This window comes from Hyla sarda, unplaced genomic scaffold (assembly GCF_029499605.1).
Source record: "Hyla sarda isolate aHylSar1 unplaced genomic scaffold, aHylSar1.hap1 scaffold_744, whole genome shotgun sequence".
Taxonomy (NCBI): domain Eukaryota; kingdom Metazoa; phylum Chordata; class Amphibia; order Anura; family Hylidae; genus Hyla; species Hyla sarda.
Window position 1 is genome coordinate 52129 of NW_026610767.1, and position 26965 is coordinate 79093.

The 26965-nt window shown below is 45.2% G+C and overlaps 1 protein-coding gene across 1 annotated transcript in view; it reads left to right on the forward strand.

Moving 5' to 3' along the window:
• Window positions 1–3207: 3207 nt before the first annotated feature.
• The window catches only part of LOC130345068 (IgGFc-binding protein-like), a gene marked incomplete at both ends in the record, with an annotated part of 46110 nt that continues 22352 nt past the window's right edge, over window positions 3208–26965 (forward strand). Inside the window, 10 exons of the mRNA XM_056554477.1 lie at window positions 3208–3261; window positions 15476–16705; window positions 16826–17166; window positions 17254–17827; window positions 18190–18788; window positions 20865–21432; window positions 21531–22126; window positions 22212–22791; window positions 24562–24761; window positions 25425–25566. Coding sequence (XP_056410452.1) covers window positions 3208–3261; window positions 15476–16705; window positions 16826–17166; window positions 17254–17827; window positions 18190–18788; window positions 20865–21432; window positions 21531–22126; window positions 22212–22791; window positions 24562–24761; window positions 25425–25566 — 4884 coding nt within the window. The remainder of the gene's footprint in view (window positions 3262–15475; window positions 16706–16825; window positions 17167–17253; window positions 17828–18189; window positions 18789–20864; window positions 21433–21530; window positions 22127–22211; window positions 22792–24561; window positions 24762–25424; window positions 25567–26965) is intronic.

The window sequence follows — 26965 nt, forward strand, 5'->3', positions numbered from 1 at the left end:
CTCTGGTCTGTATATGGGGCTCTGGTCTGTATATGGGGGATATGGTCTGTGTATGGGGGCTCTGGTCTGTATATGGGGGCTCTGGTCTGTATAAGGGGGCTCTGGTCTGTATATGGGGGCTCTGGTCTCTGGTCTGTATATGGGGGGCTCTGGTCTGTATATGGGGGCTCTGGTCTGTATATGGGGGCTCTGGTCTGTATATGGGGCTCTGGTCTGTATATGGGGCTCTGGTCTGTAAATGGGGGCTCTGGTCTGTAAATGGGGCTCTGGTCTGTATATGGGGCTCTGGTCTGTATATGGGGCTCTGGTTTGTATATGGGGGCTCTGGTCTGTATATGGGGCTCTGGTCTGTATATGGGGCTCTGGTCTGTATATGGGGGGCTCTGGTCTGTATATGGGGCTCTGGTCTGTATATGGGGCTCTGGTCTGTATATGGGGGCTCTGGTCTGTATATGGGGGATCTGATCTGTATATGGGGGGCTCTGGTCTGTGTATGGGGGCTCTGGTCTGTATATGGGGGCTCTGGTCTGTGTATGGGGGCTCTGGTCTGTATATGGGGGCTCTGATCTGTATATGAGGGCTCTGGTCTGTATATGGGGGGCTCTGGTCTGTGTATGGGGGCTCTGGTCTGTAAATGGGGCTCTGGTCTGTATATGGGGCTCTGGTCTGTGTATGGGGGCTCTGGTCTGTATATGGGGGCTCTGGTCTGTATATGGGGGCTCTGGTCTGTATATGGGGCTCTGGTCTGTAAATGGGGGCTCTGGTCTGTAAATGGGGGCTCTGGTCTGTATATGGGGGCTCTGGTCTGTATATGGGGCTCTGGTCTGTATATGGGGCTCTGGTCTGTAAATGGGGGCTCTGGTCTGTATATGGGGCTCTCTGGTCTGTATATGGGGGCTCTGGTCTGTATATGGGGGCTCTGGTCTGTATATGGGGGCTCTGGTCTGTATATGGGGGCTCTGGTCTGTATATGGGTGCTCTGGTCTGTATATGGGGGCTCTGGTCTGTATATGGGGGCTCTGGTCTGTATATGGGGGATCTGGTCTGTATATGGGGGATCTGGTCTGTATATGGGGGCTCTGGCCTGTATATGGGGGATCTGGTCTGTATATGGGGGATCTGGTCTGTATATGGGGGATCTGGTCTGCATATGGGGGGCTCTGGTCTGTATATGGGGCTCTGGTCTGTATATGGGGCTCTGGTCTGTATATGTTGGCTCTGGTCTGTATATGGGGGCTCTTTCTCTGTATATGGGGGCTCTGGTCTGTATATGGGGGGCTCTGTTCTGTATATGGGGGGCTCTGATCTGTATATGGGGGCTCTGGTCTGGAGTCTGTATATGGGGCTCGGGTCTGTATATGGGGGCTCTGATCTGTGTATGGGAGCTCTGATCTGTATATGGGGGCTCTGGTCTGTATATGGGGGCTCTGGTCTGTATATGGGGGATCTGATCTGTATATGGGGGCTCTGGTCTGTATATGGGGGATCTGGTCTGTATATGGGGGATCTGGTCTGTATATGGGGGGCTCTGGTCTGTATATGGGGGCTCTGGTCTGTATATGGGGCTCTGGTCTGTAGATGGGGTTCTGGTCCGTATATGGGGGCTCTGGTCCGTATATGGGGGCTCTGGTCTGTATATGGGGGCTCTGGTCTGTATATGGGGGCTCTGGTCTGTATATGGGGCTCTGATCTGTATATGGGGGGCTCTGGTCTGTATATGGGGGCTCTTTCTCTGTATATAGGGGCTCTGGTCTGTATATGGGGGCTCTGGTCTGTATATGGGGGCTCTGGTCTTTATATGGGGCTCTGGTCTGTATATGGAGCTCTGGTCTGTATATGGGGGCTCTGGTCTGGTGTCTGTATATGGGGGCTCTGGTCTGTATATGGGGGCTCTGGTCTGTATATGGAGCTCTTGTCTGTATATGGGGGCTCTGGTCTGTATATGGGGGCTCTGGTCTGTATATGGGGGATCTGGTCTGTATATGGGGGCTCTGGTCTGTATATGGGGGGCTCTGTTCTGTATATGGGGGCTCTGGTCTGTATATGGGGGCTCTGGTCTGTATGTGGGGGCTCTGGTCTCTGGTCTGTATATGGGGCTCTGGTCTGTATATGGGGGCTTTGGTCTGTGGTCTGTATATGGGGGCTCTTGTCTGTATATGGAGGCTCTGGTCTTTATATGGAGGCTCTGGTCTGTATATGGGGACTCTGGTCTGTATATGGGGGCTCTGGTCTGTATATGGGGGCTCTGGTCTGTATATGGAGGCTCTGCTCTGTATATGGAGGCTCTGCTCTGTATATGGAGGCTCTGGTCTGTATATGGGGGCTTTGGTCTGTATATGGGGGCTCTGTTCTGTATATGGGGGGCTCTGGTCTGTATACGGGGGCTCTGGTCTGTATACGGGGGATCTGGTCTGTATATGGGGGATCTGGTCTGTATATGGGGGGCTCTGGTCTGTATATGGGGGGATCTGGTCTGCATATGGGGGCTCTGGTCTGTATATGGAGGCTCTGGTCTGTATATGGGGGCTCTGGTCTGTATATGGGGGGCTCTGGTTTATTATATGGAGGCTCTGGTCTGTATATGGGGGCTCTGGTCTGTATATGGGGGCTCTGGTCTGTATATGGAGGCTCTGGTCTGTATATGGGGGCTCTGGTCTGTATATGGGGGCTTTGGTCTGTATATGGGGGCTCTGTTCTGTATATGGGGGGCTCTGGTCTGTATACGGGGGCTCTGGTCTGTATACGGGGGATCTGGTCTGTATATGGGGGATCTGGTCTGTATATGGGGGCTCTGGTCTGTATATGGGGGGATCTGGTCTGCATATGGGGGCTCTGGTCTGTATATGGAGGCTCTGGTCTGTATATGGGGGCTCTGGTCTGTATATGGGGGGCTCTGGTTTATTATATGGAGGCTCTGGTCTGTGTATGGGGGCTCTGGTCTGTATATGAGGGACTCTGGTTTATTTTATGGGGGCTCTGGTCTGGAGTCTGTATAAAGGACTGGTTGGGGATCCCTTTAGAGCTCGGCTTTCATACCTTTCCGATCTCCGGGTAGAACGATAGTTGTGGAGCCCAGACTGCTGACTGAATTGTGAATGCAGCTCTGGGTGTGAATGGAGGAAGTGAGTGACATCTCTGTCCCTGACTGGGACCTTATATCAGGGCTGTAAGTCACTGTAATAATTCCTGTTCTCCCTCTCTCCGCAGCCATGGGTGGGGTGACAGTCCTGCAGCTGTGGGCCATCCTGGTGATCCTATCCGGTGAGTACTGACACCCCAAATCTCTAGCCCCCCCACCCCCAATGGTATTTATGGATAAGAGCCCCGCCCAGTGGTCAGTACACACGTGACATACATCCCAATGTAGCCCACTGACTCTTGGACATGGGATGAACCCGCATGTTCCCTCAAACCAACATCGGGTACAATAAAGACAAACTGTGAAATAAATGACCACAGCTTAATTTAAAATGTCAGAAACCCCGAGCAATCATTAGAACGAGAGTGGAAAAGCTGAGACCCCGACCAATGATTAGAATGTGAGTGGAAAATCGGAGACCCCGACCAACCATTAGAATGAGAGTGGAGAAACTGAGACGCCGACCAACCATTAGAACGAGAATGGAGAAACTGAGACCCCGACCAATGATTAGAACGAGAGTGGAAAAGCTGAGACCCCGGCCTATCATTAGAACGAGAGTGGAGAAACTGAGACCACAACCAACCATTAGAACAAGAGTGGAAAACTGAGACCCCGACCAATCATTAGAACGAGAGTGGAGAAACTGAGACCCTGACCAACCATTAGAACCAGTGTGGAGTAGCTGAGAACCCGACCAATCATCAGAACGAATGTGGAGAAGCTGAGACCCCGACCAACCATTAGAACGAGAGTGGAGAAACTGAGACCCCGACCAACCATTAGAACAAGAGTGAAAAAGCTGAGACCCCAACCAATCATTAGAATGAGTGTGGAGAAGCAGAGACCCTGGCTAATCTATAAGATATACAATAATATATAAGGTATACAATAATACATAAGGAATACAATAATATATGAGGTACAATAACATATAAGATATACAATAATATATGAGGTATACAATAATATATGAGATACAATAATATATAAGAGATACAAGAACATATAGGATATACAATAATATATAAGGAAAACAATAATATATGAGATACAATAATACATAAGATATACAATAATATATAAGAGATACAATAACATATAAGATATACAATAATATATAAGATATAAAATAATATATGAGGGATACAAAAATGTATAAGATATACAATAATATATCAGGAATGCAATAATATATAAGATATACAATAATATATAAGGGTACAATAATATATGAGATACAATAATACATAAGATATACAATAATATATAAGAGATACAATAACATATAAGATATACAATAATATATAAGATACAATAATATATAAGATATACAATAATGTATAAGGAATATAATAATATATGAGATACAATAATATATAAGGGATAAAATAAAATATAAGAGATACAATAATATATGAGATACAATAATATATACAATAATATATGAGATATAAAATAATATATACAATAATTTATAAGATATACAATTATATATAAGATACATAATAATATATAAGATATACAATAATATATAAAATATACAATAATATATGAGATAAAATGGGGTCCCCAATTCTTTGGACGTCCTGGAGCTACAGACACCATGTCAGCCCTTTGCTGTAATATACTACAATCTATATCAGTTTCTATATAATATTACCAACTATATCACTGCGTATATAATATTACCAACTATATCACTGCGTATATAATATTACCATCTATATCACTGCCTATATAATATTACCATCTATATCACTACCTATATAATATTACCATCTATATCACTGCCTATATAATATTACCATCTATATCACTGCCTATATAATATTACCATCTATATTACTGCCTATATAATATTACATCTATATCACTGCCTATATAATATTACCATCTATATCACTGCCTATATAATATTACCATCTATATCACTGCCTATATAATATTACCATCTATATCACTGCCCATACAATATTACCATCTATATCACTGCCTATATAATATTACCATCTATATCACTGCGTGTATAATATTATCATCTATATTACTGCCTATATAATATTATCATCTATATCACTGCCTATATATTATTACCATCTATATCACTGCCTATATAATATTACCATCTATATCACTGCCTATATAATATTACCATCTATATCACTGCCTATACAATATTACCATCGATATTACTGCCTATATAATATTACATTTATATCACTGCCTATAGAATAACATCATCTATATTGCTACCTATATAATATTACCATCTATATCACTGCCTATATAATATTACCATCTATATCACTGCCTATATAATATTACCATCTATATCACTGCCTATATAGTATTACCATCTATATCACTGCCTATATAATATTACCATCTATATTACTGCCTATATAATATTACATCTATATCACTGCCTATATAATATTACCATCTATATCACTGCCTATATAATATTACATCTATATCACTGCCTATATAATATTACCATCTATATCACTGCCTATATAATATTACCATCTATATCACTGCCTGTATAATATTATCATCTATATCACTGCCTATATAATATTACCATCTATATCACTGCCTATATAATATTACCATCTATATCACTGCCTGTATAATATTACATCTATATCACTGCCTATATAATATTATCATCTATATCACTGCCTATATAATATTACCATCTATATCACTGCCTATATAATATTATCATCTATATCACTGCCTATATAATATAACCATCTATATCACTGCGTATATAATATAACCATTTATATCACTGCCTATATAATATTACATCTATATCACTGCCTATATAATATTACCATCTATATCACTGCCTATATAATATTACCCTCTATATCACTGACTATATAACATTACCCTCTATATCACTGCCTATATAATATTACCATCTATATCACTGCGTATATAATATAACCATTTATATCACTGCGTATATAAATATAACCATCTATATCACTGCCTATATAATATTACCATCTATATCGCTGCCTATATAATATTACATCTATATCACTGCCTATATAATATTACCATCTATATCACTGCCTATATAATATTACCCTCTATATCACTGCCTATATAATATTACCCTCTATATCACTGCCTATATAATATTACACCTATATCACTGCCTATATAATATTACATCTATATCACTGCCTATATAATATTACCATCTATATCACTGCCTATATAATATTACCCTCTATATCACTGCCTATATAATATTACCATCTATATCACTGCCTGTATAATATTACATCTATATCACTGCCTATATAATATTACACCTATATCACTGCCTATATAATATTACCATCTATATCACTGCCTATATAATATTACCATCTATATCACTGCCTATATAATATTACATCTATATCACTGCCTATATAATATTACCATCTATATCACTGCCTATATAATATTATCATCTATATCACTGCCTTAATAATATTACATCTATATCACTGCCTATATAATATTACCATCTATATCGCTGCCTATATAATATTACATCTATATCACTGCCTATATAATATTACCATCTATATCACTGCCTATATAATATTACCCTCTATATCACTGCCTATATAATATTACCCTCTATATCACTGCCTGTATAATATTACATCTATATCACTGCCTATATAATATTACACCTATATCACTGCCTATATAATATTACATCTATATCACTGCCTATATAATATTACCATCTATATCACTGCCTATATAATATTACCCTCTATATCACTGCCTATATAATATTACCATCTATATCACTGCCTGTATAATATTACATCTATATCACTGCCTATATAATATTACACCTATATCACTGCCTATATAATATTACCATCTATATCACTGCCTATATAATATTACCATCTATATCACTGCCTATATAATATTACATCTATATCACTGCCTATATAATATTACCATCTATATCACTGCCTATATAATATTATCATCTATATCACTGCCTATATAATATTACCATCTATATCACTGCCTATATAATATTACCATCTATATCACTGCCTTTATAATATTACATCTATATCACTGCCTATATAATATTACCATCTATATCACTGCCTTTATAACACTACCATCTATATCACTGCCTTTATAACACTACCATCTATATCACTGCCTATATAATATTACATCTATATCACTACCTATATAATATTACCATCTATATCACTGCCTATATAATATTACATCTATATCACTGACTATATAATATTACCATCTATATCACTGCCTTTATAATATTACATCTATATCACTGCCTATATAATATTACCATCTATATCACTACCTATATAATATTACCATCTATATCACTGCCTATATAATATTATCATCTATATCCCTGCCTATATAACATTACCATCTATATCACTGCCTTTATAATAGTACCATCTATATCACTGCCTATATAACACTACCATCTATATCACTGCCTTTATAATATTACATCTATATCACTGCCTATATAATATTACCATCTATATCACTGCCTATATAATATTACCATCTATATCACTGCCTATATAATATTACCATCTATATCACTGCCTATATAATATTACCATCTATATCACTGCCTATATAATATTACCATCTATATCACTGCCTATATAATATTACCATCTATATCACTGCCTATATAATATTACCATCTATATCACTGCCTATATAATATTACCATCTATATCACTGCCTATATAATATTACATCTATATCACTGCCTATATAATATTACCATCTATATCACTGCCTATATAATATAACATCTATATCACTGCGTGTATAATATTACCATCTATATCACTGCCTATATAATATTATCATCTATATCACTGCCTATATAATATTACCATCTATATCACTGCCTATATAATATTACCATCTATATCACTGCCTTTATAATATTACATCTATATCACTGCCTATATAATATTACCATCTATATCACTACCTATATAATATTACCATCTATATCACTGCCTATATAATATTACCATCTATATCACTGCCTTTATAATATTACATCTATATCACTGCCTATATAATATTACCATCTATATCACTGCCTATATAATATTACCATCTATATCCCTGCCTATATAATATTATCATCTATATCCCTGCCTATATAACATTACCATCTATATCACTGCCTTTATAATATTACCATCTATATCACTGCCTATATAATATTATCATCTATATCACTGCCTATATAATATTATCATCTATATCCCTGCCTATATAACATTACCATCTATATCACTGCCTTTATAATATTACCATCTATATCACTGCCTATATAATATTACCATCTATATCACTGCCTATATAATATTATCATCTATATCCCTGCCTATATAACATTACCATCTATATCACTGCCTTTATAATATTACCATCTATATCACTGCCTATATAACACTACCATCTATATCACTGCCTATATAATATTACCATCTATATCACTGCCTTTATAATATTACATCTATATCACTGCCTATATAATATTACCATCTATATCACTGCCTATATAATATTACCATCTATATCACTGCCTATATAATATTACCATCTATATCACTGCCTATATAATATTACCATCTATATCACTGCCTATATAATATTACCATCTATATCACTGCCTATATAATATTACCATCTATATCACTGCCTATATAATATTACCATCTATATCACTGCCTATATAATATTACCATCTATATCACTGCCTATATAATATTACCATCTATATCACTGCCTATATAATATTACCATCTATATCACTGCCTATATAATATTACATCTATATCACTGCCTATATAATATTACCATCTATATCCCTGCCTATATAACATTACCATCTATATCACTGCCTATATAATATTACCATCTATATCATTGCCTATATAATATTACCATCTATATCACTGCCTATATAATATAACATCTATATCACTGCATGTATAATATTACCATCTATATCACTGCCTATATAATATAACCATCTATATCACTATCTGTATAATATTACCATCTATATCACTGCCTATATAACACTACCATCTATATCACTGCCTATATAATATTACCATCTATATCACTGCCTATATAATATTACATCTATATCACTACCTAAATAATATTACATCTATATCACTGCCTCCCAGCCTCAATATTCTTCCCTCCCGACCTCCATTTTCTTCCCTCCCGGCCTCCATATTCTCCCCTCTCGTCCTCCATATTCTCCCCTCCCGGCCTCCATATTCTTCCCTCCCGGCCTCCATATTCTCCCCTCCCGGCCTCCATATTCTTCCCTCGCGTCCTCCATATTCTTCCCTCCCGGCCTCCATATTCTTCCCTCGCGTCCTCCATATTCTCCCCTCCCGTCCTCCATATTCTCCCCTCCCGGCCTCCATATTCTTCCCTCCCGGCCTCCATATTCTCCCCTCCCGGCCTCCATATTCTTCCCTCGCGTCCTCCATATTCTTCCCTCCCGGCCTCCATATTCTCCCCTCCCGGCCTCCATATTCTCCCCTCCCGGCCTCCATATTCTCCCCTCCCGGCCTCCATATTCTCCCCTCTCGGCCTCCATATTCTCCCCTCTCGGCCTCCATATTCTCCCCTCTCGGCCTCCATATTCTTCCCTCTCGGCCTCCATATTCTTCCCTCTCGGCCTCCATATTCTTCCCTCCCGGCCTCCATATTCTTCCCTCTCGGCCTCCATATTCTTCCCTCCCGGCCTCCATATTCTTCCCTCTCGGCCTCCATATTCTTCCCTCCCGGCCTCCATATTCTCCCCTCCCGGCCTCCATATTCTCCCCTCCCGGCCTCCATATTCTTCCCTCCCGTCCTCCATATTCTTCCCTCCCGTCCTCCATATTCTTCCCTTCCGGCCTCCATATTCTTCCCTTCCGTCCTCCATATTCTTCCTTCCCGGCCTACATATTCTTCCATCCCGGCCTCCATATTCTTCCCTCCCGGCCTCTATATTCTCTCCTCCCGGCCTCCATATTCTCCCCTCCCGGCCTCCATATTCTCCCCTCCCGGCCTCAATATTCTCCCCTCCCGGCCTCCATATTCTCCCCTCTCGTCCTCCATATTCTCCCCTCCCGGCCTCCATATTCTTCCCTCTTGGCCTCCATATTCTTCCCTCTCGGCCTCCATATTCTTCCCTCCCGGCCTCCATATTCTTCCCTCTCGGCCTCCATATTCTTCCCTCTCGGCCTCCATATTCTTCCCTCCCGGCCTCCATATTCTCCCCTCCCGGCCTCCATATTTTTCCCCTCCCGGCCTCCATATTCTCCCCTCCCGTCCTCCATATTCTTCCCTTCCGTCCTCCATATTCTTCCCTCCCGGCCTCCATATTCTTCCCTCCCGGCCTCCATATTCTCCCCTCCAGGCCTTCATATTCTTCCCTCCCGGCCTCCATATTCTTCCCTCCCGGCCTCCATATTCTTCCCTCCCGGCCTCCATATTTTTCCCTCTCGGCCTCCATACTCTTCCCTCCCGGCCACCATATTCTTCCCTCCCGGCCTCAATATTCTCCCCTCTCGGCCTCCATATTTTTCCCTCCCGGCCTCCATATTCTTCCCTCTCGGCCTCCATATTCTTCCCTCTCGGCCTCCATATTCTTCCCTCTCGGCCTCCATATTCTTCCCTCTCGGCCTCCATATTCTTCCCTCTCGGCCTCCATATTCTTCCCTCCCGGCCTCCATATTCTCCCCTCCCGGCCTCCATATTTTTCCCCTCCCGGCCTCCATATTCTCCCCTCCCGTCCTCCATATTCTTCCCTTCCGTCCTCCATATTCTTCCCTCCCGGCCTCCATATTCTTCCCTCCCGGCCTCCATATTCTCCCCTCCAGGCCTTCATATTCTTCCCTCCCGGCCTCCATATTCTCCCCTCCCGGCCTCCATATTCTCCCCTCCCGGCCTCCATATTTTTCCCTCTCGGCCTCCATATTTTTCCCTCCCGGCCTCCATATTCTCCCCTCCCGGCCTCCATATTCTCCCCTCTCGGCCTCCATATTTTTCCCTCCCGGCCTCCATATTCTCCCCTCCCGGCCTCCATATTCTCCCCTCTCGGCTTCCATATTTTTCCCTCCCGGCCTCCATACTCTTCCCTCCCGGCCTCCATATTCTCCCCTCTCGGCCTCCATATTTTTCCCTCCCGGCCTCCATGCTCTTCCCTCCCGGCCTCCATATTCTTCCCTCTCGACCTCCATATTTTTCCCTCCCGGCCTCCATATTTTTCCCTCCCGGCCTCCATATTCTCCCCTCCCGGCCTCCATATTCTTCCCTCCCGGCCTCCATATTCTTCCCTCTCGGCCTCCATATTCTTCCCTCTCGGCCTCCATATTCTTCCTTCCCGTCCTCCATATTCTTCCCTTCCGGCCTCCATATTCTTCCCTTCCGTCCTCCATATTCTTCCCTCCCGGCCTACATATTATTCCCTCTCGGCCTCCATATTTTTCCCTCCCGGCCTCCATATTCTTCCCTCCCGGCCTACATATTCTTCCTTCCCGGCCTACATATTCTTCCATCCCGGCCTCCATATTCTTCCCTCCCGGCCTCTATATTCTCTCCTCCCGGCCTCCATATTCTCCCCTCCCGGCCTCCATATTCTCCCCTCCCGGCCTCCATATTCTCCCCTCCCGGCCTCCATATTCTCCCCTCTCGTCCTCCATATTCTCCCCTCCCGGCCTCCATATTCTTCCCTCTCGGCCTCCATATTCTTCCCTCTCGGCCTCCATATTCTTCCCTCCCGGCCTCCATATTCTTCCCTCTCGGCCTCCATATTCTTCCCTCTCGGCCTCCATATTCTTCCCTCCCGGCCTCCATATTCTCCCCTCCCGGCCTCCATATTTTTCCCCTCCCAGCCTCCATATTCTCCCCTCCCGTCCTCCATATTCTTCCCTTCCGTCCGCCATATTCTTCCCTCCCGGCCTCCATATTCTTCCCTCCCGGCCTCCATATTCTCCCCTCCAGGCCTTCATATTCTTCCCTCCCGGCCTCCATATTCTTCGCTCCCGGCCTCCATATTCTTCCCTCCCGGCCTCCATATTTTTCCCTCTCGGCCTCCATACTCTTCCCTCCCGGCCACCATATTCTTCCCTCCCGGCCTCAATATTCTCCCCTCTCGGCCTCCATATTTTTCCCTCCCGGCCTCCATATTCTCCCCTCCCGGCCTCCATATTCTCCCCTCCCGGCCTCCATATTTTTCCCTCTCGGCCTCCATATTTTTCCCTCCCGGCCTCCATATTCTCCCCTCCCGGCCTCCATATTCTCCCATCTCGGCCTCCATATTTTTCCCTCCCGGCCTCCATATTCTCCCCTCCCGGCCTCCATATTCTCCCCTCCCGGCCTCCATATTCTCCCCTCTCGGCCTCCATATTTTTCCCTCCCGGCCTCCATACTCTTCCCTCCCGGCCTCCATATTCTCCCCTCTCGGCCTCCATATTTTTCCCTCCCGGCCTCCATGCTCTTCCCTCCCGGCCTCCATATTTTTCCCTCTCGGCCTCCATATTTTTCCCTCCCGGCCTCCATATTCTCCCCTCCCGGCCTCCATATTCTCCCATCTCGGCCTCCATATTTTTCCCTCCCGGCCTCCATATTCTCCCCTCCCGGCCTCCATATTCTCCCCTCCCGGCCTCCATATTCTCCCCTCTCGGCCTCCATATTTTTCCCTCCCGGCCTCCATACTCTTCCCTCCCGGCCTCCATATTCTCCCCTCTCGGCCTCCATATTTTTCCCTCCCGGCCTCCATGCTCTTCCCTCCCGGCCTCCATATTCTTCCCTCTCGGCCTCCATATTTTTCCCTCCCGGCCTCCATATTTTTCCCTCCCGGCCTCCATATTCTCCCCTCCCGGCCTCCATATTCTTCCCTCCCGGCCTCCATATTCTTCCCTCTCGGCCTCCATATTCTTCCCTCTCGGCCTCCATATTCTTCCCTCCCGGCCTCCATATTTTTCCCTCCCGGCCTCCATATTCTTCCCTCTCGGCCTCCATATTTTTCCCTCCCGGCCTCCATATTCTCCCCTCCCGTCCTCCATATTCTCCCCTCCCGGCCTCCATATTCTTCCCTCCCGGCCTCCATATTCTTCCCTCTCGGCCTCCATATTCTTCCCTCTCGGCCTCCATATTCTTCCCTCCCGGCCTCCATATTTTTCCCTCCCGGCCTCCATATTCTTCCCTCCCGGCCTCCATATTTTCCCTTTTCCTCCTCAGCTCTCACAAGACTTTACAAATGCACAGACAACAGAAAGCTGGCAGTACATGCTGGGAGTTGTAGTTTTGCAACAGCTGGAGGCCCCCTAGTTCGGACACAGTGGCTTAGAGATTCTCCATGTGGACATTCCGTGGTGAGAACGTGGCCTTAGTCACAGTCATTAGTAATAGTGTCCTGGATGACAAACTGTGTAGAGGAAGAGCGGTCAGGTGACCATAGCGACCAATCACATCACTTTTTCATTTTTTTGCAGATCGCAACAAATTTGAAATAATCAAAGAGGCAATCTGATTAGTCGCCATAGGAAACTGCCCCATGTGTCCACGTGTACGTTTTCAGAATTTTCCAGACACTAAATTGCACCGTGGCGTAAATTCGCTTTCTCCTAAAGTAAAATATAGAAAACTAAAATAATAAAATGAGGGATGATTAGGATCACAGTGTTTTATTTTAGGATTTTATATATTATTAGATTAGATTTCCCTTCAGATTCACGCTAAAATGTCATTAGAAACGTAAACTGCGCTGTGTCACGCCCCCTCCCATGGACTTGCATTTAGGGGGCATGGCCAAGACATGACAATCGGGCGTGGCCAGGACGGCACAAGTGGGCGTGGCCATGACATCACGAGCCTCCAGCGCTGCACCCGACGCTCTAAACGAATGCCGGGTGCAGCAGGGAGATCGCGGGGGTCCCCAGTGGTGGGACCCCCATGATCAGACATCTTATCTCTCATCCGTTAGATAGTGGATAAGATGTCTAGGGGCGGAGGACCCCTTTAAGGTCTCGGTCACAATACAGACGAGTACGCCCTCCATTCTATCCTGATAGGTGAGTCCAGACCCTGAATAGTCTCTGAAGTCATCAATCTGCACCTGTTCAGTCGTTGAGATCTTGAGGAATCGATTTCTTGAGTTATTTGCGCAGTAAAATGGCAGGAATTTGTCTTATCTGACACAGTGTTTGTATAAGCCGCACACCCTTCATTCCTCTCTATATAAAGACGTTTCTTTTACCCCTCCTAGTATTTTCATAGTCTCCGTATAGAGCCGACACCTCCGATGTGACACATAAAGTCGGAGTTTCCTTTGTATTTACTCTTCTCATAACCTTAAAGACAATAACACGAGGCCCCAGGAGTCCACGTCTGCCTTGGTGGCCATGTATTCTGTAGCCTTGTGACTAACATTGTGGAGGAACATAGAGATGGAGACGATCACTCATCATGTGCCGTCCTGACAGAGCCCAGGTCTCCGCTGATCAGTCATTCCTGCTGAGCCGGGTCACCACTATACCCCGTGATCGGATGATCCAGAGTTTCCTGGGTGTCGAGATTGGTCCAGAAAGCGCTGATCTCCAGAACCCGGGACTGTTAGGATGGCAGCAGTGAGAGATCTCCAAACAACCCCTTTAAGGGTGGGTTCACACCACATTTTGTACTTACGGTTCCCATATACGGCTGGGAGGAGGGGGCGGGGCTTAATTGTGACGCCCGCGCTCAGCCGTATATTCGAACCATATTTAATGCATGTCTATGAGCTGACCGGAGTGAACTCCAGCCTCCGGTCGGCTGCGTTTTCGACTGTATGCGGTTTCCCGACCGCAGGCAAAAATGTGGTCGACCGCGTTTTTGCCTACGGTTGGGAAACCGCATACGGCCGATAATGCAGCTGACCGGAGACTGCGATTCACTCCGGTCGGCTCATAGACATACATTAAATACGGTTCCCCTATACGGCTGAGTGCGGGCGCTGCGATTAAGCCCTGCCCCCCTCCTCCTAGCCGTATACAGGAACCATAAGTACAAAACGTGGTGTGAAACCACCCTAACACAGGGATAAGAGCCACAGAGCCTCCTAACATTCTGCCTCCACCCCACGGCTCATATTAGGAATAGCTCATACAGTTTAGGCACTTCTGAAATAGATCTTCTGCAGATATCGTCTCCCGTCATGTCAGGGAAGGTGTCACTATTATATATCATTTATTGTGATGTTTTTTGCTCTTCCTATAGGAGTCTGTACAGCCGGTCCATTAGGCAAGGAATTTGTTACGGTCTTCATGCAGAACTACCAGTTGACTTACAGCAAGGCCAACTTCCAGCTCTTCATCACCGGCTACAATCCGTCCACCACTGTTACAATATGGATGAACAAATCCAGCTACAAACAAGTCTTGACAGTGAATGAGCGCTCAACGCTCACCGTCCAGATTCCTGCCAGTGCGGAGTTACCCGGTACTACCAAGTCAAGTAATGTGATCGGCATCAAAGCCGACAAAGAAGTCTCCGTTCTTTCCCTCAATTTTAAGTTGCAAAGTGCTGATACTAGCATTGTGTATCCCATTGAAGACCTTGGGACAGAATACTACGTGGTGACACCTTTAGATGGTCCTAATGATGGCTTCAAGGAGTTCTCTGTGGTCAGTTATGAAGAACCGACCAATGTTGACATCCTCTTGACCGGAGAGGTCACTTACCAGGAGGAGACCTATGCAGCTGGTAGTAAGCTGACCGTCCTCCTAGAACCATTTAATGCTCTTCAGCTCCTCAGTAGTGATAACTTGAGTGGTACTCGTGTAGTATCTCAGAAACCTGTGGCAGTACTGAGCGGTCACACATGCACTTCTAAGAACACCAAATGTAACCATGTCTACGAGCAGCTCCGGCCCGTTACCAGCTGGGGAAGCAGCTTCATCATTCCTCCAATATCCTTGCAGCTAAAGTCTGATATCGTATTTGTGGCGGCTGCTGAAGATACAAAAATTGAATATCAAGTTGAAACCAAGAAGTCAAGTCAGAAATTAAATGCAGGTCAAGTGATTCAGCTGGAAGTACCTGTGCGGACCCCCATCTATCTCACTGCAAGTGCTGGGATCCAAGTTCTCTACTATTGTACTGGTTGGCAGGACAGACTTATGACCCAGTATGACCCAATCCTCATGACTATTCCTCCAGTCAACAGCTACTGTTCCTCTTACTACATCTACGGTCAGCAAGAATTCGAAAACTATGGCACCCTGGTCGCGAAGACCGCAGACGTCTCCAGAGTGAGCTTCAATAAGAACCCGGTGTCGGACCTGACCTGGAGTGCGATTCCAGGGACTGATTATTCCTGGACGACTCAGAGACTTGGGAAAGGATTCAGTTTCCAACTTCTGGAGAACCCGTCTTCACCCTTCATGCTGCTGTCCTATGGATTTGTGAAGCTAAACAGCTACGGATCTCCGGCCACATGCGTTAATGGTGAGCTTATGGGTCTTTCCGATGGGGGATAAGGTATTGAGGGTGTCCCTGACAATAACCAACCCCATCCATCCATTTACCTTCACTATATTTCCAATGCATTCATTTGTTTTGTTTCAGTCAACTCAGGTCCGTCCTGCAGCTCTGTAAAATGCCGAGCTAAGGAGAAGTGTCAGATGACCAACGGGAAGCCAATATGCATGCCAGAATCTGAAGCCTATTGCCATGCCGTCGGCGATCCCCACTATCGCACCTTTGATGGTCGCTTTTATGACTTCCAAGGAACTTGCACTTACACCATCGCCAAGACCTGTGGCACAGATAGTAGTCTCCCAGTTTTTAACATTGAAGCTAAAAATGAAAACCGTGGAAATACTCGCGTGGCCTATGTTAGCTACGTCACCGTAGAAGTCTACGAGCTCTCTATTTCCTTAGTCAGATATGAGTATGGATTTGTGAGGGTAAGTGTTTTTTGGGGTGTAAGTAAAGATCATGAAGACCTCTCACAATGACCTGACATATCATAACCTACCTTTATTTGTCTTCAGGTGAACAACCAACGCCAGCGTCTCCCGAGTAGTCTGAATGACGGTCAGGTCCGCCTATATCAATCTGGTGGCTCTATCGTCATTGAAACCGACTTCTCTTTAAAGGTTTACTATGACTGGAACTCCAACCTACAAGTTTACATCTCCAGCAGCTTCTTCGGAAGCCTTTGTGGATTGTGTGGAAACTATAATGGAAACCCTTCAGATGACCTGATGACTCCAGCCGGCACCCAAGCTCCTGATTTGGTTAATTTTGGCAAAAGTTGGAAAGTTGAAGATGGAGACAGATTCTGCTGGCACAACTGTAATGGAGAATGTAAGACGTGTCCTCTGGAAACTCAACAAACATACTCAAGTGAACAAAGCTGCGGCCTGATCTCTAAGCTGGTAGACGGTCCGTTCCGTCAGTGTCACTCGGTCCTAGATCCTAAGACATATCTGGATAACTGTGTATATGATCTGTGCATGAATGGAGGCTCCAAACAAGTTCTGTGCCAGAGCCTAAAGACCTATGCCGACGCCTGCCAGAAAAACAAGGTCTCAATTGGAGAATGGCGAAAACTTGCTGGATGTCGTAAGTTCTTCTGTCTTATTATTCATGCATAGAAATAAGACTGAATGGTTCTGTAAGATTTGAAAAATAGGTCTGATTTTTGTAGTCAAACCTTTAGCTTTGTGCATAGCCTGAATCTGGTGTTGGTATTCCACAGAGTTCCACTTCTGTCCATGAGCTGCATTAGGTGTTGGTGCCACCTTGCCCGTAGGCTGCATCTAGTGTATTCCAGGGATGGTGCCGCCCTTGGCCATGACTGGTACTATCTAGAAAAGCAAAGCATACTCATTATTCTAATCTCATACAGATAACATGCAGAATTTACCATTTTAATTCACCAACATAACCTGGAAAACAATAACTATTAAATTCTGTCTCCGTAGCGATGCAGTGTCCTGAGACAAGCGAGTACCAGCTCTGTGCCCGGGCCTGTCCTGCCACCTGCAATGATGATGCTGCACCATCCATATGCTCTGACTCATGTGTGGAGTCGTGTCAATGTAAGGCTGGCTATGTCCTTGACGAAGGAAAGTGCATACCCAAGTCCAGTTGTGGTTGTGTCTACCAGGGCAAATTATTTGCCCCCAATGAGAAGTTCTGGGATGATAAGAAGTGTGAGAAGCAGTGTGTGTGTAACCCAACCACCAGGAAGGTTGAATGTAAAGCCACCAAGTGTAAGTCCTCAGAGCAATGTTCTGTGGTGAATGGAATCCAGAATTGTTACCCGGTGTCTTATGGCACCTGCTCGGCCTCCGGAGACCCCCACTACGTCACCTTTGATGGGGTGAGATATGACTTCCAGGGCACATGTATCTACCAGTTTGCAGGACTTTGCAAGAAGTCAGAGGATCTGGTCGACTTCCAGGTCAATGTACAAAATGAAAACAGAGGCAGCAAAGTTGTGTCCTACGTCTCCGCCGTCCAAGTCAAGGTCTTTAGCTACGACATCGTGATCGACAGGAGGTACAAGGACAGGATCCTGGTGAGTAGATTCCATTAATGGGTTCTCTCATATGGGGATGGTCTTTAACTTGTTTTCATGATGGACCCCACTAGTCTGAGTCAATCCACAAGGAGAAGAAGAGAGGAGTCCACATGAGCCACTCTTTAATTATTAACTCTATTGTGGCCAAAGCTGTAAAATCCACCATTCTTGTAACACCATGGAGTGTCTCAGCCGATTCTGGGCTGTTCTTCATGGACTGTGACATTAAAGGTGACTGAACCCTTCAGAAGTGCTGAGGGCCAAATAAGTAGAATGGAAGCCAATGACAATCCAAACCAAATGGCTTTAACATTATGGTAGAAATGAAGATGGCAACTAGGCCACACATAGGGCACTTCTGTTCTCGAAGCCTAGCTAACCTTCCAGGGCAAATAACCCTTTACCCTCTGGCTCCAGGTGGTTCACCCAAGTCCCTACTAGATGCCAGTCCCCTCAGAACAGACCACGTCAGTCATCACCCGTTCCCTTCTGAGCGTTCTCCCCCTGGAATCACTTTGGTACGAATGTAGTCAATGTCTTTTCAACCTTTGGGCCACTCTCCAGCGCCCTCTAGCTTCTCACTCATACAGGACGTAAATCATAGTTTGTTATATTGGTTAACAGGGTTCTCTGGTGAATTTTTTTTTTATCATCTAGTGCCAGAATGTTAAACAGATTTGTAAATGACTTCTATATAAAAAAATCTTAACCCTTCCAGTACTTATCAGCTGCTGTATGCTCCACAGGAAGTTGTGTAGTTCTTTCCAGTCTGACCACAGTGCTCTCTGCTGCCACCTCTGTCGTCCATGTCAGGATCTGTCCAGAGTAGGAGCAAATCCCCACAGAATAGCTTTCCTGCTCTGGACAGTTCCGAAAATGGACAGAGGTGTCAGCAGAGAGCACTGTGGTCAGACTGGAAATAACTACACAACTGTGTGAAGCTGATAAGTACTGGAAGGATTAAGATTTTTAAATAGAAGTAATTCACAAATCTATTTAACTTTCTGGCACCAGTTGATATAAAAGAAAATTGTTTTTTACCGGAGTACCCCTTTGAACATCTTGTTCTGTCAGGTTTTGGGATGTGGGCCGCTCCATTATCTACGTAGTATGGGGCCTCTGCTATAAATTCATCTCCAACACCGATTGGTCCCTCGGGATAGATTTGGTGAACAAGTTGTGTATCCTGGATCACCAGGACAGGATATTATAATTTGTCTCCTGATATTTGGAGGGAAGAGATAAAAAGGAGCCTGGATAGATGTGTCTGGCTCCTCCCATTCTGACATCTCTAGGACTTGAAGAAGACGTCTCAGTCCCTTGTAATAGTGGGAAGGTCCCTAATGCCCAAATGGACTCAACAATGAGCAGAAATTGGATTGAGGTTTGCAAGGGATCATCCGGGATAAAGAAAACGGCGCTGCTTTCCTCTAGAAACACCACACCTGTCCTCAGTTTGTATGTGGTATTGCAGCTCTGCTCCACTGAGTCGCACACACAACCTGAGGTCACGAATCTAGAGAGTTAAAAGGGGTACTCCGTCCCTAGAAATCTTATCCCTCTATCCAAAGGAAAAGTTATAAAATGTCTGATTGGGAGGGTAACTCCCTGCTGCACCCGACATTCGTTTAGAGCATCGGGTGCAGCTCTGGAAGCTCATGACATCACCGACACGCCCCCTCAATGCAAGTCTATGGGAGGGGGTGTGGCAAATGCAAAGTTTGCTCCGTGCACCCGGATGTCTGAGTGCTGCAGCCAAGATTGTGGGGATCCCTAGCGATCAGACATCTTATCACCTATGATTTTGGATAGGGGATAAGATATCTAGAGGCGGAGTGCCCATAAAAGCCGACCATCTAATAAAGTGTCCCCAGTTGTGGGTGTGCGAGAGGTCTAGAGAGACGACTCAATTCAGAGGGCATAAGAAATGAGCAAGAAGGGAACAGATTCTGTGTCGTCCCAAGACTCGCAGAGAATAGTGAAGACTTCTGGGAGTTTTTCTTGTCATAAATCGGACGCCCTTGGTCCATGTCTATTGTTGGGTCCATAGTAATTCATGTTCTTTTCTTCCAGATCAATGGAGTCTTATCCAACCTCCCCTTTGTGGTTGACAATGGGAAACTCTCCGTCTACAAACAAGGTTATTTTGCCATATTCCAGACGAGCTTCGGCCTACGCGTGTCCTACAACTGGGACAGTTATGTTTCCGTCACCATTCCGAGCACCTATGCCGGAGCAGTCTGCGGACTTTGTGGTAACTTCGATAATGACAAGAATAATGATTTCCTCATGAAAAATAACCAGTTGACCACAAAACCGACCGTATTCGGCAACAGCTGGAAGGTGCAAAATGTACCTGGTTGTTATGAGGACGACAAAGGAGATTGCGCAAAATTAGCAGAGCTGGAACTGCGACACAACAACAACAAAGAAGGATGTGGGATCCTTAAAGATAAGAGTGGACCGTTCCGTGAGTGCCACGCCAAGATAGACCCAGCGGGGCACTTTAAGAGTTGTGTGTACGATGCTTGTTTCTATGAAGGGAGACAAGATGCACTGTGCAAAATTATAGCCGGTTATGCCACCTTGTGCCAAGAGGCCGGCATTACCATATACCCATGGAGGACCTCAAAGTTCTGCAGTAAGTTTTATTGAGGCTTCTTGCATTACCGCGCTCTACGTTTTCCTCATATGGTTTTGTATATATTAAGTTAACCTTTCCAATACTTTATACCACAGGTCCAGTTTGTCCAAAGAACAGTCACTATGAAGTGTGCGCCTCGGGCTGCGCCCCCACATGCCTGTCCCTCTCTCCTCCATTGGGATGTAAACCGGGGTGCTCCGAGGGATGCCAGTGTAATGACGGCTTCATCCTGAGCAGTGGAGATTGTGTTCCGATCTCCCAATGTGGCTGCCGGTACAATGATAAATATTATAAGATGAATGAAGTGTTTTATCCCAGTGGTCTCTGCAGCCAGCAGTGTGTGTGTACGGCCAGCGGGGCGGTGGAGTGTAAAGCGTTCAGCTGTGGCCCCAATGAAGAGTGTAAAGTCATCGATGGGGTCCAGAAATGTCAACCGGTTGGTTCTGCTCAGTGCTCAGCGGCCGGTGATCCTCATTACATGTCATTCGATGGTCTGGCCTTTGACTTCCAAGGCACATGCACCTACACCCTGACCAAGACCATCACTAAGAAGGACAATTTGGTGCCATTTACCATCAACGTTAAAAATGAGAAGTGGGGTAACGGAAAGGTGGCGGTCACGAAACTGGTCTCCTTCGAGGTCTACGGATACAGCCTTATTCTGGAGTATGAGGTTCGCGGTAGAATCATGGTAAGTGCTCGTTTTCTCATTTTACCTGACATGTCCGATGTTTACATTTCAGCTCTCACAAGTTATTGTTCTTAACCCCTCGCAGGTTGACGGCGTGAACTTTAACCTCCCATTAAATCTGGAAGAAGGAAAGATCCGCGCTTATCAGCATGGAGCGAGAGTCCTCATCGACACTGACTTCGGAGTTCAGGTGAATTACGATCTTGTCTACCACGTCATAGTCACTGTCCCCGGGAACTACAAGGAGCAGCTGGGCGGCCTGTGCGGTAACTATAACGGTGACAGAAGAGATGACTTCCAGCTCTCCGACAAGACAATCACCACAGATGCCACCAAATTCGGAGCCTCCTGGAAAGTCCAGATTCCTGGTGTATCTTGTGATGATGGTTGTGGTGGCAGCGGAAACGCTTGTCCGACATGTGATGAAAAGAAGAAAGAAATCTTCAAGACTGAGAACTATTGTGGATTCCTGAAGAAGCCCGGGGGGCCCCTCAGTGCCTGCTATGACACCATTAACCCTGATTCCTACTTTAACAACTGCGTCTATGACCTGTGTGCAGCCGAGGGCGATGGGAACATCCTGTGCAGCAGCATTCATAGCTACGTGGCTGCATGCCAAGCCGCAAAGGTCACCATCCAGCCATGGAGAACCGAAGCCTTCTGCCGTAAGTCTACTTGTGTATACAACTGGTAAAGACCAAAAATGTTGTCTATTCTCAAGAGCCTTCATAAGCCCAATATTATTATGTACAATTACGAAATTCGAGTCACGGCCGCCCTATACTAAGGTCTGAGCCCAGACATGGCAGCCCTATACTAAGGTATGAGCCCAGACATGGCCGCCCTATACTAAGGTATGAGCCCAGACATGGCCGCCGTATACTAAGGTATGAGCCCAGACATGGCCGCCCTATACTAAGGTATGAGTCCAGACATGGCCGCCCTATACTAAGGTATGAGCCCAGACATGGCCGCCCTATACTAAGGTATGAGCCCAGACATGGCCGCCCTATACTAAGGTATGAGCCCAGACATGGCAACCCTATACTAAGGTATGAGCCCAGACATGGCCGCCCTATACTAAGGTATGAGCCCAGACATGGCCACCCTATACTAAGGTATGATCCCAGACATGGCCGCCGTATACTAAGGTATGAGCCCAGACATGGCCGCCCTATACTAAGGTATGAGCCCAGAAATGGCCGCCCTATACTAAGGTATGAGCCCAGACATGGCCACCCTATACTAAGGTATGATCCCAGACATGGCCGCCGTATACTAAGGTATGAGCCCAGACATGGCCGCCCTATACTAAGGTTTGAGCCCAGACATGACCGCCCTATACTAAGGTATGAGCCCAGACAAGACCTCCCTATACTAAGGTATGAGCCCAGACATGGCCGCCCTATACTAAGGTATGAGCCCAGACATGGCCGCCCTATACTAAGGTATGAGCCCAGACATGACCGCCCTATACTAAGGTATGAGCCCAGACATGGCTGCTGTATACTAAGGTATGAGCCCAATCATGGCCGCCCTATACTAAGGTATGAGCCCAGACATGGCCGCCCTATACTAAGGTATGAGCCCAATCATGGCCGCCCTATACTAAGATATGAGCCCAGACATGGCCGCCGTATGCTAAGGTATGAACCCAGACATGGCCGCCCTATACTAAGGTATGAACCCAGACATGGCCGCCCTATACTAAGGTATGAACCCAGACATGACCGCCGTATACTAAGGTATGAGCACAGACATGGCCGCCGTATACTAAGGTATCAGCCCAGACATGGCCGCCCTATACTAAGGTATGAGCCCAATCATGGCCGCCCTATACTAAGGTATGAGCCCAGACATGGCTGCCCTATACTAAGGTATGAGCCCAGACATGACCGCCCTATTCTAAGGTATGAGCCCAGACATGGCCGCCGTATACTAAGGTATGAGCCCAGACATGGCCGCCGTATACTAAGGTATGAGCCCAGACATGGCTGCCCTATACTAAGGTATGAGCCCAGACATGGCTGCCCTATACTAAGGTATGAGCCCAGACATGACCGCCGTATACTAAGGTATGAGCACAGACATGGCCGCCGTATACTAAGGTATCAGCCCAGACATGGCCGCCCTATACTAAGGTATGAGCCCAATCATGGCCGCCCTATACTAAGGTATGAGCCCAGACATGGCTGCCCTATACTAAGGTATGAGCCCAGACATGACCGCCCTATTCTAAGGTATGAGCCCAGACATGGCCGCCGTATACTAAGGTATGAGCCCAGACATGGCCGCCGTATACTAAGTTATGAGCCCAGACATGGCCACCCTCATCTTCCATGGGATCCAGCAATGATTGGGTTGTACTATTTCTTCAGGGTTGTTTGCGTTGTGTGTGCTGGACCGTGCAGTCACTATTCTTCTTTTACCCTCAGCCATGAAGTGTCCCGCCAACAGTAAATACAAAGTGTGCGCCGACGTCTGCTCGGTAACCTGCGCCGGTGTCACCGATCCCGCTAAGTGTCCCGAAACCTGTTCTGAGGGCTGTGAGTGCGACGATGGCTTCTTCTTTGATGGGAAAGACTGTGTGTCCATGGATCAGTGCGGCTGCTATGAAGATGGAAGATACTACCAGGTGGGTGGAGCTTATTGTCCACTAAACTGGTTCAACGGCAAATATGGTGGATCCGTGGTGCAGCCACAGAAAATCAGAAAAGTGTAGGTGAAATGTCACCATCAAAAATTAAATAAAAATTGGGAGATGAAGATAAAATAAAAGGGGAACGGTGATGGGTTAGTCATGGCAGTGAGTCCAGGGCCCGATACCATCAGCCAGCCCTGCATACCCTATTACTCTCCAGGTAAATCCGCTGGGCAGTGGCCCCTTAGTTACCAGGACCTGGGCAGTGGCCCCTTAGTTACCAGGACCTGGGTAGGGGCCCCTTAGTTACCAGGATCTGGGCAGTGGCCCCTTAGATACCAGGACCTGGGCAGTGGCCCCTTAGTTACCAGGACCTGGGCAGGGGCCCCTTAGTTACCAGGACCTGGGCAATGGATACTTAGTTACCAGGACCTGGGTTGGGGCCCCTTAGTTACCAGGGCCTGGGTAGGGGCCCCTTAGTTACCAGGACCTTTGTTGGGGCCCTTTAGTTACCAGGACCTGGGTAGGGGCCCCTTAGTTACCAGGACCTAGGTAGGGGCCCCTTAGTTACAAGGACCTGTGTATAGCTGTTGTCCCCCTATAACAAAATAACAGATATTTTTGATTTTTTTGCCATTTACTTTGATGTTTTTTCAGCCCAATGAAGAAGTTTTATCCAGTGACTGTAAAGAATCCTGCACGTGTAGCCCGATGGGTGGACTCATCTGTGAGGACACTGGGTGTGCGGCCGACGAAAAGTGCCAGATTAAAGATGGCGTTGTGGCCTGTGTAAATAAAGGTAATATTCCCACTATAACATGGCGCCAATACTGATCACATATAAATGGCGGTAATATTCCCACTATAACATGGCGCCAATACTGATCACATATAATCAGCGGTAATATTCCCTCTATAACATGGCGCCAATACTGATCACATATAAATAGCGGTAATATTCCCTCTATAACATGGCGCCAATACTGATCACATATAATCAGCGGAAATATTCCCTCTATAACATGGCGCCAATACTGATCACATATAAATGGCGGTAATATTCCCACTATAAGATGGCGCCAATACTGATCACATATAATCAGCGGAAATATTCCCTCTATAAGATGGCGCCAATACTGATCACATATAAATAGCGGTAATATTCCCTCTATAAGATGGCGCCAATACTGATCACATATAATCAGCGGAAATATTCCCTCTATAACATGGGGCCAATACTGATCACATATAAATGGCGGTAATATTCCCTCTATAACATGGCGCCAATACTGATCACATATAATCAGCGGTAATATTCCCTCTATAACATGGCGCCAATACTGATCACATATAAATGGCGGTAATATTCCCTCTATAACATGGCGCCAATACTGATCACATATAAATGGCGGTAATATTCCCTCTATAAGATGGCGCCAATACTGATCACATATAATCAGCGGAAATATTCCCTCTATAACATGGGGCCAATACTGATCACATATAAATGGCGGTAATATTCCCTCTATAACATGGCGCCAATACTGATCACATATAAATGGCGGTAATATTCCCTCTATAACATGGGGCCAATACTGATCACATATAAATGGCGGTAATATTCCCTCTATAACATGGCGCCAATACTGATCACATATAAATGGCGGTAATATTCCCTCTATAACATGGCGCCAATACTGATCACATATAATCAGCGGAAATATTCCCTCTATAACATGGAGCCAATACTGATCACATATAATCAGCGGTAATATTCCCTCTATAACATGGAGCCAATACTGATCACATATAAATGGCGGTTATATTCCCTCTATAACATGGCGCCAATACTGATCACATATAAATGGCGATAATATTCCCTCTATAACATGGCGCCAATACTGATCACATATAATCAGCGGTAATATTCCCTCTATAACATGGCGCCAATACTGATCACATATAAATGGCGGTAATGTTCCCTCTATAACATGGCGCCAATACTGATCACATATAATCAGCGGAAATATTCCCTCTATAACATGGCGCCAATACTGATCACATATAAATGGCGGTAATGTTCCCTCTATAACATGGCGCCAATACTGATCACATATAATCAGCGGAAATATTTCCCTCTATAACATGGCGCCAATACTGATCACATATAATCAGCGGTAATATTCCCTCTATAACAT